This window comes from Dromiciops gliroides, chromosome 1, assembly GCF_019393635.1.
Source record: "Dromiciops gliroides isolate mDroGli1 chromosome 1, mDroGli1.pri, whole genome shotgun sequence".
Taxonomy (NCBI): domain Eukaryota; kingdom Metazoa; phylum Chordata; class Mammalia; order Microbiotheria; family Microbiotheriidae; genus Dromiciops; species Dromiciops gliroides.
In genome coordinates this window covers 710,497,238-710,513,344 of record NC_057861.1, presented here as the reverse complement: position 1 = coordinate 710,513,344, position 16,107 = coordinate 710,497,238, and the positions used below count along the sequence as shown (strand labels likewise).

The following is a 16,107-nucleotide window of genomic DNA, read 5'->3' as shown; positions in this document are numbered from 1 at the left end:
GGCAGACGGGAGGTTGGGGGCCGGGTGCGGAGAAACTGCTGGCGGGCACAGGCCGCAGGGCGGGAGCGAGGAGCCGGGGAAGGAGGGAGAGGAGCTCCGACTAGAACCCGCCGCCCGCGAAATCAGACGAGCCTCCCAAGCCCCTAGCCCTTCATTGGCGCTGTCCCGCTGCCTCCGCTCCGGATAGGCTGCGGTCCTTCCCGAGTGGGCGGGGATACTGAGGGCGCTGCTTCCGGTAGCAAAGAGTCTCGAATTGCAGAAGTATCGCGTGAGCGGAGCGCCTCGCGCTCTTTTGCAGCGACTTCCTACTATGCGCAATAAGCTGCAACCCCTGTGTGAAAAACGGGGGTGAAGTGGCATGGGGGGCGGGGCCTGCGTGCTGTGGGGGAATGGCGGGAGGCTTTGATAGGAAAGTCAGCCAATCTTGAGCGGGGAAAGTAAGCGCTTCTGTGCGAACAACGGGCGGGGCTTGGCGGGGTTTTGGGTGGGAGGAATGGGCGGGGCTTCGGCCCAGTGAAATGCAGAGTGGGTGGAGCGTTGAGGAGAGGCGGGGCTGGGGTAGGTGGAGGCGGTCTTTAAAGGGCCCGCGCTCAGCCTTCAGGGCGTCGGACAGTGAAGTTCGGGGCTCCGCCGGCCTCCTGTCGGGATGCAGCATCGCACTCTGGCCTCGGCCCCCGGCCTGTGGGCCTCCATCCCCTGTCCACGCTCAGAGTTGAACCTGGACCTGGTGCTGTCCTCGGGCCAGTCCTTCAGGTGAGCATGGGCACCTTTGCAGCCCCACGTGCCCCAGAAGTCCCCTGGAGGTCTGGGGGGGTGGGTTTCGGGGACGGGACCACCCCACCCCCGTGCTGGAGGTGAGACGCAGGCCCAGCGGGCGGCCTCTGTCTGTCTCTCCCTGGGCTCAGGTGGAGGGAGCAGAGCCCGGGGCACTGGACTGGGGTCCTGGACGGCCGGCTGTGGACTCTGACCCAGGCGGACGGCCGGCTGCACTACACCGTGTACGGGGAGTCGGCCGGGCCCGGGGCCCCGCAGACCCTGCGCCAGTTCTTCCAGCTCCACGTGTGCCTGGCCGAGTTGTACCGTCACTGGGCTTCCGCGGACCCCCACTTCCGAGAAGTGGCCCCGAGATTCCCGGGTAAGCGGGAGTCGGGGCGCCGGCGGAGGGACACCCGAGGACTGCTCAGGCCGGTGACGATCCTCCCTCCCCCGCAGGTGTCCGGCTGCTCCGACAGGACCCCGTGGAGTGTCTCTTCTCCTTCATCTGCTCCTCCAATAACCACATTTCGAGAATCACCGGCATGGTGCAGCGGCTGTGCCAGCACCTGGGGCCGCAGCTGGGCCGGCTGGATGACGTCTCCTACCACGGCTTCCCCAGCCTGCAGGCTTTAGCTAGTGAGCCAGCCTGCCCGAAGCCCCCAGGCATTCCCCGGCTTCCTGGCAGGAGCCCCTTAATTAGCACCCACCCCCCACCCCCCCCCCCACCCCCCGCTCCTGCAGCCCATCCCGCTCACGTCCAGCATCCTCCAGGCACCCATGCAGACAGTCCAGGCAGCCCTTGTACACTTCCACATCCCAGCCCTTTTCTTCAAAGCCCGATGCAAAGGAAAGAGCGGGCAGTCCAAAACCTGAGTTTAAATCCTTGTTCCCTTATTTATAAGAGGAAGGAGCTGAGCTCAATGATCTGAAAATCTGTGATGCTTTGATCTTGGGGACTAGCCCCACCCAACCTCCAGGCATCACTCCGTTATTCCATTACTTTACACTTAACATGGCTTTGTGTAGGCCTTATGTCTTTCCACACCTCTTCCCCAGGAGGCTGTAAATTCCCTAGACACAAGTTGGGGGAAGGGAGGTATATGATGAATCTGTTTCCCATTTGGGCAGCCATGAGCCCAGAATGTGGGGTATTCAGCTCATCAAGTTGCCCAACTCTCCCTGCAGAAGCTGAGGTGGAGCCTCAACTTCGGGAACTGGGTTTTGGGTACCGTGCCCGCTTTGTGAATGAGAGCGCCCGTACCATCCTGAATGAACTGGGGGGACCCAGCTGGCTGCAGCAGCTACGCTCAGCATCCTACGAGGAAGCCCAGCAGAACCTCTGCTCACTGCCTGGGGTCGGGATAAAGGTAAGGCCTGGAAAGATCACCAGCACCCATCACCTCCCTGGTGCCCCACACACACTCTGGATGGTGGGGATTGCCAGAATAGGGAGCAGCTTAGAGGAAAGAGGAGCTCATAGGTGAGAGATTTGGGGCAAGGCAAGGAGTCCTAAGGAGCAGACTAGATCCTGAGCTGCTGTGTTGAAGGTGGCCGACTGTGTGTGCCTCATGGCACTGGACAAGCCTCAAGCTGTGCCCGTGGATGTCCACGTCTGGCACATCGCCCGCAGGGACTATGGCTGGCAGCCTGCTTCCAAGAGCCCCCGGAGCCTGAGCCAGAAGGCCAGCAAGGACCTGGGTGAGCAGAGGCCCAGGGCTGTGTGGGGAGGAAGGCACAGGGGCCGGGGAAGGGAGGCACCATAAGAAAAGGGGCAGATTCAGCAGCGTTCCTTCTCCTACAGGAGACTTCTTCCGGGGCCTGTGGGGACCCTACGCTGGCTGGACTCAAGCGGTTAGTGTCTTATTTCCTCTGAGATCCCCCAGCCTCCACACATACACACACACACACACACACACACACACACACACATACACACAAACATACCTCATTGTACCCTGCACCTACCTCCTCCAACTCAGCCCACGGCACCCACCCGCCCTTCTGAGGGAATACCCTGTACCCCTGGTTCCTTTCCCCAGGTGCTGTTCTGTGCAGACCTGAGAAAGATCCCCAAACCACAGATTCTCCAGGCAAAGGCAAAACCTCGGAAGCGCAAAAGGGGAGCCCCTGAGGAGAGCAAGGGCCCAGTGTCAGGGCAGGAGGACACTGGAGACCCAGGGTGACAGGAAGGTGCCTCCCTCTTCGGTAGCATCAGAGAACCCTGCTTCCTCCCCTCTCCCCAGGCCTTCTAGCATCTACCTCAGGGGCACTCTACATCCTCCTAGCAGATGGCCAGTTAAGCACTATTGGGGAAAGGTAGGGATTGGGAGGTGCTTGCCAAGCTGGAGGGATGAAATGGAGCAATGGTTTTTAACCTCTTCCCTTTAATAAAAGAATGAACAATAAAATAGAAATATTTGTTTGGAAAATGGGTGCATACCTTGACCAGGACATGGGGAGAGATGGGGAGCGCTGAGAGGAGGAAAGCCAAGTGATGTCCCCCTCCAGCGCTGCACACATCTCTTCTCAAGGCCCTGGCTCTCGATTCCACTTCCCTCCTCAGCTCCTCACCCTTCCCAGAGGCCACTGTGGGCAGGGGGAGGTGCTAGAAAGGGGTCAAGAAAGGGATCCAAAGCCAGGCCAGAAGGGTGCAGAAGAGGGTCCTTCCTCCCAGGGGAGGCCTGGACTGATGTGGGCTCAGGGAAGAGCCCTGGAAAGGGAGAAGAGGAGGCTTCCCTGGGGAAGGGGGGGACAGGGAGAGCAGAGGCTTTTACCCCTCCCCAATCAGTGGCAGCTCTACTGCCCTGCAGCGGCCAATCCAGTCAGGGACGCAATGGCTTCTCTTTGGCAGGCTCCAGCCTGGCCCCTTCCCCGGGAGCTCACCCTGAGTATGGTGCCCTCCCACCTCCAGTTTCCCAACCCCCAGCAGCTGGGGGAAGGCTGCTTTAGAGCTGGGGTGGGAGAGTGGCCGGCAGCTCCGGGGAAGACTCTGCACAGCAGTCCCTGCAGCAGCCGACATGGGGACCTGGCAAGGGGAAGCACACGCACCTCAGAGGGGGCCTTAGGAGAAGTGCCAGGAGTGCCCCCTGCCCCCAAGGCTTCCCCTCCCACACCATTGCCTCACCCCCTCCTGTCTCAGGTGCCAGCAGCTCCCCATGGCTGGTGGTCTGGCCAGGGCCGGGGCCATCCTGACTGGTGCCCAGTTGGAGCCTCCTCATATGCCGCACCACTGCTGTGGCATTGAAGGCTTGCTGAAGAGGGAGAAGCCATGGAGAAGGTTATGGGACTGACCCCAAGGGTCCATCAGCCTGACTTGGGCTGGGTGCCCCAGGAGGAGGGAAGGAAGAATGTGGGGACCTAGAGGTGGCCTTCGAGTGATAGAAGAGGGCCCCTGGAGCGGTGACACCAGTAGTAAGGGCTACAACAAGGCTCTGCCCCCAGAGCCCCCGGCTCCAGAGCTGGCCCTGTCTCCTCTGTGCCGTGCTGTTTCCCTAAGGCAGGTCAGGAGGCTTGGGGAATGGGAATGGGACCCTTGAGTCAGGGGCTTGGGAGGGAAGCTGAGGCCTTCAGTGCAGCATAAGGCTCGGCCTTGGCAGGAATGTTAAGGAGATGGAGGCTGGGGCTTGGACTGGCAGCAGGGTACGTGGGGCAGGCAGAGCCTGAGGCTGAGAAAGAAAGAAATAGGTGGAGAGAGAGGCCAAGGTTGAGGAGTAGGGGCAGGGGCCACAACCTCACCTTCCATTTGCTCTTGGCAAAGTTCTTCTTGATCTGCTCACTGACAGACTGGTGGATGTTTTTGTCCAGTGCCGTGTCCCCTGCGATCCTAAGAGAAGGGGTGGGGCTGGTAAGGGATGCTCCAGAGTTCAGGGAAAGGGGCCAGAGAGACTTGGCTCTCCTCTCCTCCCACCAGAGAAGGGGCCTCCCTCACCATGGGTGCTGCAGGGCTTGCTCACAGGTGAACCTCTTCTCGGGATCTTTTTCCATCAAATGCCGGATAAAATCCTTGGCTTGGACCCCAAGGCAGGACGAGAGAAAGAGAATGCAATTCAATTAAAGGACATGGATGGAATGCCCACTATGGGCAGGGCACTGTTAGGTGAGAAGACACCATAAGGCCCAGGGAGGCCCAATCACAATCCCAAGCCCCAAATTAGCCCCAGGCCCTGTCTGGCTCCTCACCCACTCACCAGTTAGTCAATAAATAGTTCTGGATTTGGGCAAAATTATAAGGGGAAATTGTCAGTGGAGCTTCCTCTTTCCCATTCAAATGAGCATCTTTTCCTGCTCAACCCTCTTCTACCCCTATGAAAACCTACTCTTCTGAAAGTATCCGAGAAGCTTCTTCAGACAGGAGAGTAAGATGCTCAAGAATAGTTTAATGCATTGTCTCCTTTCAGTGGCATTTGAATTTTAACAGAGGGCAAAGATAGGAGCTAAAAACGTTGCACATCATCACACCAGCAGGAAAGGGCGTGTGTTTGTTTTACTGTGTTTTTGTAGATTTTAAATTTGGGGGTGGGTGAAGCAACTGGGGGTGTTTCTACTACAGATGACTGAGGGGGGAGGGGAAGGGTAGTGGTCTTCAAGCATTTAAAGGGCTCTTAATCAGAGGAACCACAAGACTTGCTTTGCTTTGCCCAGGGAGGGGCAGAACCAAGTTGAAACTGCAAGAAAATTGAGGCTTTAATGCCAAGAAAACTCTCTTAACAATTAAACTATCGCCGTGAAATGGGACGCCTCCTTGGTGGCGGGCCAAGTCATGGCTGGATGACTATACGCCAGCTAGATTCTAGGGGAAATTTCCTCCAAGGGCAGTTTAGACTGGATGGGTACTGAGGGTCCCTTCCAGCTCTTTCATGCTGTGATTGGGGAGGAGGGTTTCCCAAGCCTTTTCTGGGACCTAGAGACATAAAGGCGATCCCATCCACTGCCTCAGGGGGCCTGGAATTTCTTGTGGCCAGCCTCGGCAGTGCGTGGCAGAGAGAGGCAGTGCAACCAAATCCTTGGCAGGATGCACAGGGGCAACAAATGGGGGCCTCAGAGTATCCCCTCTGGGCAACTGCTCGGTGTGGGGATGGCCGTAGAATAGGAAGGAAGGTCAGGGAAAAGGGCCCCCCTCCCAGCATCGGTACCAGAGTCAGAGATGTCGTCCCAGTAGGGAGAATCAAACTCGTACTCGGCCTTCAGGATCTGCTCAAAGAGCTTGGCATCATTTTCATCATAGAAAGGAGGGTAACCACAAAGTCTGGAAGGCGAAAGAAGGAAGAACATGAATCCCTGACATTCCCTTCCACTTCCCACTCTCTATCCCATTCGGTCCTTTCAACTGTGAAGCAGGGTAGGCACAGAATATCACCGCCATTTTACAAATTATGAAACTGAGGCCCAGAGAGGCCAAGGAACTTGTCCAGTGAGTTACTGCCAGAGCTAACTCCAAGTCCCAGAGTTGGGAAGAAGGGAAGGAGGAGTGACCTTGCCTGTGGCTCACCACATTGGAGTCCCTTTCATCCTCCCTCCCTCCCCTCCCCCTAGCCCATACCTGGGCCCCCCACTCACAGGATATAGGCAATAACACCAATGGACCAGCAATCCACAGCCTTGCTATAAGGTTTCTGAGCCAACACTTCAGGGGCTGCAAAGGTGGAAGAGATGGAAGTCGTGTGATGGGGTGAGGTACAAGGAAAGCACCCCCACAAGAGTTGCACCCACCCCCCAACCTCTGGAAACAGGACTCTCACGGCTCCTTCAAACTGCCTCTCAAATCACACCCTCAAGGCCGCCAGATCCCTTTCTACCCTGATCCCCTCCCCCCTCAGACCAGGTTTCTTTCCTACCTACATATCCTGGTGTGCCACAGGCCGTGGAGAGCACACTGCCTGAGCCTTCCATCTTGGACAGCCCAAAATCAGAGATCATGATCTTGGAATCTTCCTCCAGGCTGTAGTAAAGCAAGTTCTCTGGCTTTGGGGGGAAAATAGCAACAATAACATATTAGTATAAGGCTTTCCTATTGGCCCCATGCTTTTGTCTGTGCTATCTCACAGAATCTGATTTGGGAAGTAATTCAGATGCCACGGTAACAAGAACCCCATCTAGAGAAAATTTGGTATTAAACATGAAAACAAATGTTAAACTCTTTAGATGTCACTGGAAAATAATAAAATACTTTTATGATTTAAAAAAAAAAAGAGGCAGCTTTTAGGAGTAGCAGTAGTCCTATTCTCCTCTTCCTTTGTCAGACTTTGTCCAGAGTACTGTGTTAAAGGGCAGCTAGGTGGTGCAGTGGATAGAGCACCGGCCCTGGGGTCAGGAAGACCTCAGTTCAAATCTGACCTCAGACACTTGACCTGTACTAGCTGTGTGACCCTAGATAAGTCACTTAACCCCAATTACCTCACCAAAACAAAAACAACAGAGTACTGTGTTAAGTTCTGGGCTCTGCAGTTTGTTTTTTTCTTTTTATTTCTTATAATAAACATTTTTATTTAAAGTTTTGAGTTCCAAATTCTATCCTTCCTTCCCCTTCCCCCTCCCTGAGACAGTAAATAATATACATGTACAATGATATAAAACATTACCATGTTAGTCATTTTGTATAAGAAAACTCGAATAAAAGGAAAGAAATATTGAAGGAAATAAAGTGAAAAAAATAGCATGCTAAAAATAAACCCCATCTATAGCATTCCTTAAAAATCTTCATACTCCACTTGAAGCCCCCTAGCAATGGGGCGCTTACTATTGTCTGAGGCGACCCTCCCCTCAAGAGTCAGCCCATCCCTGTAGCCTGTTGAGATCTTTGTGCATCCTGAATCTGTCTTCCATATTAGCTATCCTGCCTAGCTGATGTCATTTGCCAATTTGATAAGCATGCCATTTATATCTTTATGTAAGTCACTGATAAAATGATCTCATTCCGTCTTCACAATAGCCCTAAGAGGTAGCGAAGGCACAGATTATCTCCACTTTACAAATAAGGGGATGGCCTCCAATGACTCTATGATCTCACACGATGAGTCAGTGGCAAAGCCAAGGACTAGAACCCAGGTCCCGTCCCCCTTTCCCCCTCACCCCCCACCCCAATTCAATACCCTTCTTACTACTTTGTCTCTTACCCCCACCTTCCCAACTCTGATTCTCTTGTCCCTAGCCCTGGTCTATTTCCTCATCTGTTACCCCCCTCCTTCAAGCTCCCCCATGGTCTTTCTTTTTAAATTGATTAAATTTTCATTTATTAATTTTAAATCAAGTAATTAATTTTTCTTTCTTTTTAAATGAATGTTTTGTTGATGACTTTTATTTGAACATCAAAGTTATTTCCAGACATACCCCTTCCCACTACCCTCTACTCTCACACCTACCAAATAAGTTTTTCTTCTTAACAAAGAAAAATAAATTAAGCAAAACCAACCAACACAGCAACCATATCTGACATCAAAGGAAACAAACAACGCCCCCCCCCAGCCACTGCACCTCTCTGTAATGAAAGGAGCTGGAGTGTGCATTCCCCCAACTCTTCTCCAAGGCCATGACTTGTCATTAGAATTACATATCATTCAAGCTTTCTCGTTTCTTCTCCAGCCCTTACCACCCCATTGCATTCTTCATTGCACCCCACCCCCAAAATACAAAAAACCACCACCACCAACAACAACAACAAAGAAAACCTCTCACCTTGAGATCTCTGTGTACAATGCCCATGTCATGGAGGTACTTGACGGCATCGAGCACCTGGCAAATTAGTCGGCTGGCATCCCGTTCTGTGTAGAACCCCTTCTCCACAATTCGATCAAAGAGCTCACCCCCAGACACCCTGAAGCCAAAGGAGCAGGCTAGAGGCAATGTTTTCCCCAGCTCTCCATGACACTCCCCTCTCCATGGTGTAACCTATCCACAATCCCTCCTCTGCTTCCAAGTCCCCTAAGAATCTCTTAGAATGCTAATGGAAAGGGGATCATCATCAAAAGGTTAGAGAGGAAGGGAAGAGGCTGGATGAAAACAATGCCAAAGATGTTCGGGTCTGATCTGAGGCAGGATTAGAGCCAAAGAGAAGATGGGGCAGGAAGGGGATCAAGGAGGGACAGAGGTGGGGGGCAGCAGTAAGTCCAAGAAGGAAAATGGGGGTGTGCAGGTCAGGACTGAAGCTAAGAAGGAAGGGGCAGATGTCAAGGGCAGGAGAAAGGTCATGAAGTGAGGGACTGGAGCAGAAGTGATACCAGGAAGGAAAGCTATAGTCTCTGGGGACGGGAGTGGGGCTTAAAAGGAAGACGGGAATGTCTGAGACAAGAGCAGGATGGGAGGTGGGGGGCGGCGCGGTAAGTAAAGCAGGAATGAGGTTGATAAGGAAGTGGGGGCAGAGTCAAGGGAGCGCTGGGTCCTCACAGTTGCATGATGAGGTAGAGGTGCCCACCACACTCATAGATGTCATCCAAGGCCACTATGTTGGGGTGTTTGATCCTAGAAGAAGAAATGAAGGGGGAGGTTCAGAGCTGAGAGAAGATCCAGAAGCCTCTCTCCACCCCTTACCCAAACTTGAGTAGGAGGGGGCAGACAATGCTCCTTGGGGTTAAGGACCACGCCACCCCAGGAAACAGGAATAGGGCAATGCCACCCACCTACCAATTACATCAACAGGTAATATTTGAGGACCTGTGATTTTGGTGACGATGTACGTGTTCCTTCTGCCAACTCAGGTCACAGCCCTGGTTGACTTGGAAGATGGGCTTTGAGAGTTACTGGGGCCAAAAAATGAAGACATTGCTAGGCTGGCCAGACAACAAACATACATAAAAAAAAAAATACATGCGGGGGCGGCTAGGTGACGCAGTGGATAAAGCACCTGAGTTCAAATCCGGCCTCAGACACTTGACACTTACTAGCTGTGTGACCTTGGGCAAGTCACTTAACCCCAATTGCCTCACCAAAACAACAACAAAAAAAAGACTGAGTAGAGACATCCTTCCAGACCAGAATGGTCAGGGTAATGGTAATAAATAAGAAGGTGGTGATGGGTCTGGGACAAATCTGGACCCGGGCAGGGCCAACCCAAGGATGAGAAAAGACACACCCTCCCTCTTGAGTCCCCATAGGAGACAGCCCAGCTCCCACCCACTTGTGCAACACGGCGATCTCATTCTCCATGCTGCTCTCTTTGCCCTCCAAGGCTTTCTTGGCAATGCATTTGATGGCAACGAGTTTCTGGGTGGTCTTTTCTTCGGCCAGTATCACCTCGGAGAATGCTCCCCTGCCAGCGCAAAGAGGAATAAGTGGTTAGGGAGGGTAGGGGGAAAGGAAGTGAGGATATTTCCAAAAAATCTGGGTCCCAAGCTCACGGGTGGATGGGAAACTTGTAACAGCTCCGTCCTTGAGTCACACACAGAACCTCAGGGACATGAGCCCCACCCATAACTGCCCACCCCCAGGACCCCCTAACATAGTGTTCAGGATGTCAAGGGACACTTCAGCAAGGGGAGACAGAGGGAGGTGTAGCCCTGTCCTGAGGCCAAACATTTAGCCTTCCCAGGCTGGGACTGGACAGTGTCCTGCCTCATTCTGAGTATTAGGTCCTAGCACGCTGAGCCTGGAATCCGGAGCCTTGGGTTCTGATCCTCTCTTTTCAGTAAGCTCCCTGTGGGAGCTTGGCCAGCTTGCTGAGCTTCTCAGGACCTTATTTTTCTGTTATATAAAATAAGGGTAGTGATGTATATGGGCTCTGCCTAACAGGGCTGTTGTGAGGATTAACAGACAGAAAGGACAGGCAGGAGCATGGAAATGCACTTTGGGAATGGAAGGGATTAGAATCATTATCCGCCCTCTCCCCTGCTTGGCCCCAAATTCAAGGGCTCGAAGCCCTTCCTTCCCTTCAGTGTGTTCTCCCTTCCCTCCTACTGGAAAAAAAAAATAACAACCAAAAAAACCCAAACAACCAAACAACCAAACAACAACAACAAAAAAAAAAAAAAAAAACAACCCTGCCATCAGCACAGACTCTGAGAAAATCTTCCATACAGAGAGGTAAAGGATTATGCCATTTTTTAACGTGCAACCCCTCTGAAGGGAAAAGGCATTAAAACAGGGGATGAGAGAACCAAAGAATTAACACCTATTGATGCAATGAGAATGTAGGATGAGGAACAGAGGGGTTATGGGGAGGATCTTGGCAGCCCAGAGATCACACCTGAGCCTAGGACTGAGGCTACCCCTGTAGATGAAGTAGAATGGAGAAGATGTTATAGCTTCCTCAGCCCTACAAGAAGCTCGTCCTTCTTCGCCCTCCGCCCTCACACCCGGAGGGTTATCCTTGCCGGGCTTGCACAGAGTAACCACTGCAGAGGAAGGTGATGGAGAAAGGTGGGGACGCCCTGTGGGGCTAAGAGCCTCAGCAAGCTCTACAAAGGCTTGAAGGTGGTAGAAATCAATCCTTCCACGTAAGAGAATCATTCTGGGGAAAGAAGCTGGCCCAAGGAAAGGGGGGACTGGGGCCCATCTGAGACCTGGGGACCACAGCTGAGCTAGGCACATATGGGAAGACCTAAGGTTTCTTTTCTCTCCCCATGGGGTCCTCAATGCCTCAGGGACAGGCTGATCCACTCATCTGCTTCCAGCCAGAGACCATTTGCTAGCCTCGCCACACGGACCTGGGCTCATCCCCCAAGCCTCAGTACAAGACTGAAGTCATCACAAGCCAGTTCGATGTGGTCTGGGCACCAGCTCTTCCCACTGGGCCCATAGGGGAAAGCCATAAAGCAGTCACCCCCACCCTCAATCTTCCCACTCCCCCACTTCCTCTTTTCTTCTATTCTCAGGCTATTTCAAGAAGAACCTCTAAAGGCTTCTCTCTCTCCTGCTCATTTCTCCTCCCAAACACGTCGAGCCTTAAAGCTCTTCCCAAACCTTAGCACAGGAATGGCCTAGAGTGGGGAGGAAAGCCTGGGTTGGAAGGGTTGACCCCTTGGGTAGGGCTGGGAATGGAGGGAGCCCCTGACTCGGCTCTCTGGTCATTCTCTGTGGTACCCTTGAATGTCTCCTAAGGAACCTTCATCTGGATTCCTCCACTTCCTCCCCTTCACGATCTCAAGCCCCACCCCCCACCCCAGTGGGGCAGGACAAGGAACCAGGTCTCTGCTGGCCTGCAGATGTGTCCATGGGCAGGAAACAGCTGAGGGGCTGGTCCAGAGCAAAACTCCATCCACTTCCGGACAGCCTAATTTTGATGCCCAGGGCCCAGCTTGGGGAAGGGAAGGCCCCTCCCTCTCTCCCCAGGCCTCTGAGGCATACCTTCCACCATGCCAACCCCTCTCTGTCTCCCTGCCCCCTCTTCTGTAACCTTGGCCCTGCTTCATCTGCCAGAGAAGGGAGAGGTGGAACAACAGGAGGTACCACTTACGTGCCCAGGACATCCCGGAATTCATAAATGTCCCGGATGTCATCCGCATGCTTCTTCCAGCTGGGTCCATCCGCTTCCCGAGGCATTGCCCACTGACTGCTGGCTGCAGCCAGGGCTCCTGGGGGTGGGACAGCTTGGGCTCGGTGGGAGCATGGCCTCTCCACACACACACTGCCCCCCACCCCCCACATCCCCTCCCCCTGTCTCCTGCTTTCTCTTTCCTAGTTCTATACTGCTCTCCTCAGTCCTTTCCCTTCTTCATCCCTTGAATAACAGGGACTCATTTCTTCCCAAATCAGAGTTCCAAAACACACACACACACACACACACACACCCCACTCCATAATCCATAATGGTGGGAACATGTTGAAGGGGCCTGAGATATAACTGGTGACATTCCCCTGGGGTGGGAGGGTCCTCCATCACAACACTGATCCCCCTTCCTGGGCAGGCATATGTATGTCCAGGATATCCCCTCCTCCTCCCCTCTCAGAAAACAGGTTCCCAGCTCCCTCTGCCTCCAGCAATATCTCAGCCACGTTTTTAAATAGCTCCATTTGCACGGTTGCCATGACAACAGCAGCCACATCTGGAACAGCTGGTACTCTCTCATCCTCCCACCTCTTCTGACCATCATCCCCCACTCCTGCCCTACCCACGGCAGAGTCCTGGACCTCTGGGCCTTGTCTCCAACCCTGCCCTTAGTTCTTGGTTTTAAAGAGCCCCCCAACCAACCCTCCTTGATCTCTACCCCCAACCCCTCTCTGATGCAATCTTCCAGCTCAAATGAGTTGGAGGCTTCAGACTCCAGGGTCCTTTCACACTGGGCCAGGCCAGGCTAGGCTCCTTCATTTAATTCTTGAACCAATACCCAGCAAGGGGCAGAAGGTCTCTGGCTTCACCAGCTTCCACCCAACCATCTCAAATTGATCCTGAGCCCTGATCCAATTCATATCCCAAATCTAGGAGTCCTAAATAAGGAATTAGGGAGGACAGGAAGTGAATAGTAATTCCAATTCTCTACATGGGGAAACCAAGACCCTGAGTTACAGAAGATTTGAATTCAGTGTTTCCCTGGGAGGTTCAGTAGCTAGTCTCAGTTCTGCTCCCTCTAGCCAGAAGGGGACTGACTGACCTGAGGAGAAAATATAAAGTGGTAAAATGAAGGTGCTGGACTAAATAACTAGGGTCGCTTCTCTCTTTTCCATTCTCTGAATGGAAATAGATTCAGCATGGGTTCCACCACTAACAAACTATATGTTCTTGGGTCCATGACTTTCCCTCACTGGACCTCAGGGTCCTCATTAAGAAAAGGCAGTTAGACTGTATGACCTTTAAAGTCAAAGAACAGAATTTTACAAACCTCCCAGAATTAACATTGGATTCTACAGGGGACCCCTAGATACCCAGGAATCCAGATTCCTTTTCCCAAGGGAAAAGGGGTCAGGAAGAGTAGGATAATAAAGAAGTGTAAAGGGTGGTCCCACCCTCCATCTTGTAGGCCACAGCCTGTTTTTCTCACACATCTGGGAGGCTCCATAGAGTAGACCAGGCTAGAACCTAAATTTGGATGGCACTAGTGGGCTCTCCACTCCTCAGGGAAGCCCAGGTGTTCAAGTGGCAGGAAACACAAGGCAGGAACAAAAGCATGATCCATCCATGCCTCCCTCAAAACCTCCCACTGCTTCCCCTCTGGATGGCCAATTTTTCAACCAACTCCCCCCACCAGAGGCCCAGAATGCCTCTAACCTAGTGGGAGTTCTGGCAATAAAATTTTCTGGTACATAACACAGAGATATCCCTCCACAGGACAGAGCCACAAACCTAGGCACATAACTTAACCCATCAACACTGCACACTCAGATATGCCCCCAAATCTGGATATACCCTCGAATATACCAACACTCAGACACCCCCACACACACACACACACCTCAGAATGTGAGAAGTACATCCCTATCTATTCTCCAACACCCACATCCTCTTCCAGTTGGACACACCCTAACACTCCTATAAAAGGAGGTGGGGGAGGGTTGGACTATATGATAGCTCATCTCATCCATCTGGGCATCCTGTGAACCTCCTGTAACCCAGACACACAGGCACACACACACACCCCTTCAATAACCATATATGCCTTTCCTTGCAAACATACCACTAATACAGACAGACACTCTGACACACACTGAATCTTATCCATCCCTAAGGTCGTGCACACAATACAAACACAGAGCAATAAATATTCGTACAAAATGCTGACTCCTGTCTAGGGAAGGGGAGCAGCTGCCCCAGGCCCAGAGATGGCTCGCCCGTCCAAGGAAGAACCAGCCACCTAGCCCGGCCCTGCCAGAGAGCAAATTGGCCCCGCGGGTTTGAATTCAGGGCTGGCACACTCACCCCCACCTCACCCCTGCCCCATTTCAGTCTATCATTTGCTAAAACATATCCCACCCACTCCTTCGTCAGGGATTCAGACTGGGTTCCCTGGGGATCTCCTGGGAAAGGCTGAGGAACTGTACAGTGTTCCCACCCTCAACCCAGAGACACACCCTACCTCCCCCCCCCCGCCCCCTGCTGGGACTAAGTATGGGACCTTTGTTTGGAGGGAAAGAAGAGGGGCTGGGCCGTAAGCGGACCTGGGGCAAAGTCCCACGCAGGTGGCCCTACATAGAACAGGTGGATATGCCCGGGAGCCCCTGGAGAAGGGGTGGAAGGAGGGACAGCCTTGGAGGAGGGAGGGTATGAGCCACAGGGAGCCTTCCCCGATCCCTGGGTCTGGGGCTTGCAGCCGAATTCTCCTTTCTGCTGCATAACCCCTTCCTCAGCAGCCTCGGGGATGGAGCCGAGCTCATTGGCAAGGAGGGGAGATGAGGGTCCATTCCCCCCTCGGAGCCCCAGGGGAGGAGCCAGGGGAGGCCAGAGCGCAGGCTCCCTCAGACCTGGCCCCGGGCTGGGGGGAGCCAGGCAGGCTCCCTCCCGCGTACCTGAGGCTGCCCAGCAGTGGGGGGGTGGGAGGTGGGGGGGTGGCTCCTTGGGTCTCTCGGGCCCCCACCCCCACCGCCTCCCGAGGCCGCCGCTGGCCCTGGCCCCGATCTCCGAGCCGCTCTGCTCCCGCCTGGCCGCCTTCGCTCCCCGCGCCCCGCGCTCGGTGTCCTACACTCCGCGCTCCTCCTAGCCGCCGCCGCCTCGTTCCGGCCCCCGTGCCCACAATCGGCGGCAGTGGTGGCTTCTCCTCCGCCTCCCTCAGCGGCCGGACGCTCGGCGGGTTTGCTCTGATGTCAACCGGGCGGAGGAGGAGTTTGTGTGGCCGCAGGAGGGGAGAGGAGAGGAGGGAGGAGAAAAGGAGAGGAGAGGAAAGGAGAGGGGAGGGGAGGGCAGAGGAGGGGAGCCACGCGGAGGTGGGGCGCGGAGGAGCCCCTACAGAGCCGCGAGCTGGAAGCCGGTACAAGAGAGATGCGCCTGGAGAGCCGAGCACCTCTAAAACTCGAAGGCGAATAGATTGGGGGCGAAGGAGAGGGGCAGCTGCCTCTCCAAGTCGTGGAACAACGGGCAGCCCTGCCGTGGAGCGACTGAGGCTCAGAGAAAAGGGAAGAGACTTGGCCAAGGTCGCACAGGTGGTAAGCGGGAGGGCGCCCCTCCAAACTCCAACTCTGGCTCCAGATCCACTGGACATATGCGGTCTGCTGTTGCCAGTTATCTTTTCCTGCTTCTTGGCATTGCCATGTGATGGACGTTGATGCCAAGGGTTTCCGTGGATTAGAGCCAGGTTGGACAGGGGAGGAAGAGGCACCTAGTCTCAAGCTTTCCACAGAAAGGAGTGACAAGAGGTGCAGCCTTTGAACCCAAAAGACAGCGGTACAAGGCCTGCCTCTGACACAAACCAGCTGGGTGATAAGTAGCAAGCCACTTAACCTCCCAATGTCCTGGCCAATCGCTCTTAAGTTACAGAGGAGTTATCTGTGTCTATC

The 16,107-nt window shown here is 54.0% G+C and overlaps 2 protein-coding genes across 3 annotated transcripts; one reads left to right on the top strand and one right to left on the bottom strand.

Moving 5' to 3' along the window:
- Positions 1–619: 619 nt before the first annotated feature.
- On the top strand, positions 620–3,030 carry OGG1 (8-oxoguanine DNA glycosylase). Of its 2 annotated transcripts, XM_043976965.1 has the most exons (7): positions 620–753; positions 906–1,135; positions 1,213–1,392; positions 1,942–2,123; positions 2,304–2,454; positions 2,558–2,607; positions 2,796–3,030. In XM_043976965.1, the coding sequence occupies exons 1-7, from the start codon at positions 647–649 to the stop codon at positions 2,937–2,939; spliced, it is 1,044 nt and encodes a 347-aa protein (XP_043832900.1). In that variant the 5' UTR covers positions 620–646; the 3' UTR covers positions 2,940–3,030. The 2 variants fall into 2 exon arrangements, with proteins under 2 accessions (XP_043832900.1, XP_043832901.1); XM_043976966.1 differs by lacking the exon at positions 2,304–2,454.
- Positions 3,031–3,123: 93 nt separating this feature from the next.
- Positions 3,124–15,408, bottom strand: CAMK1 (calcium/calmodulin dependent protein kinase I). The gene is made up of 12 exons (XM_043976964.1): positions 15,124–15,408; positions 12,140–12,257; positions 9,866–9,997; positions 9,136–9,210; positions 8,428–8,566; positions 6,591–6,717; positions 6,313–6,388; positions 5,889–6,001; positions 4,685–4,763; positions 4,492–4,579; positions 3,881–4,007; positions 3,124–3,781 (listed from the first exon to the last, which is right to left on the bottom strand). Exons 2-12 carry the CDS (start codon positions 12,223–12,225, stop codon positions 3,702–3,704), a joined length of 1,122 nt encoding a protein of 373 aa, XP_043832899.1. The 5' UTR covers positions 12,226–12,257; positions 15,124–15,408; the 3' UTR covers positions 3,124–3,701.
- Positions 15,409–16,107: the final 699 nt, after the last annotated feature.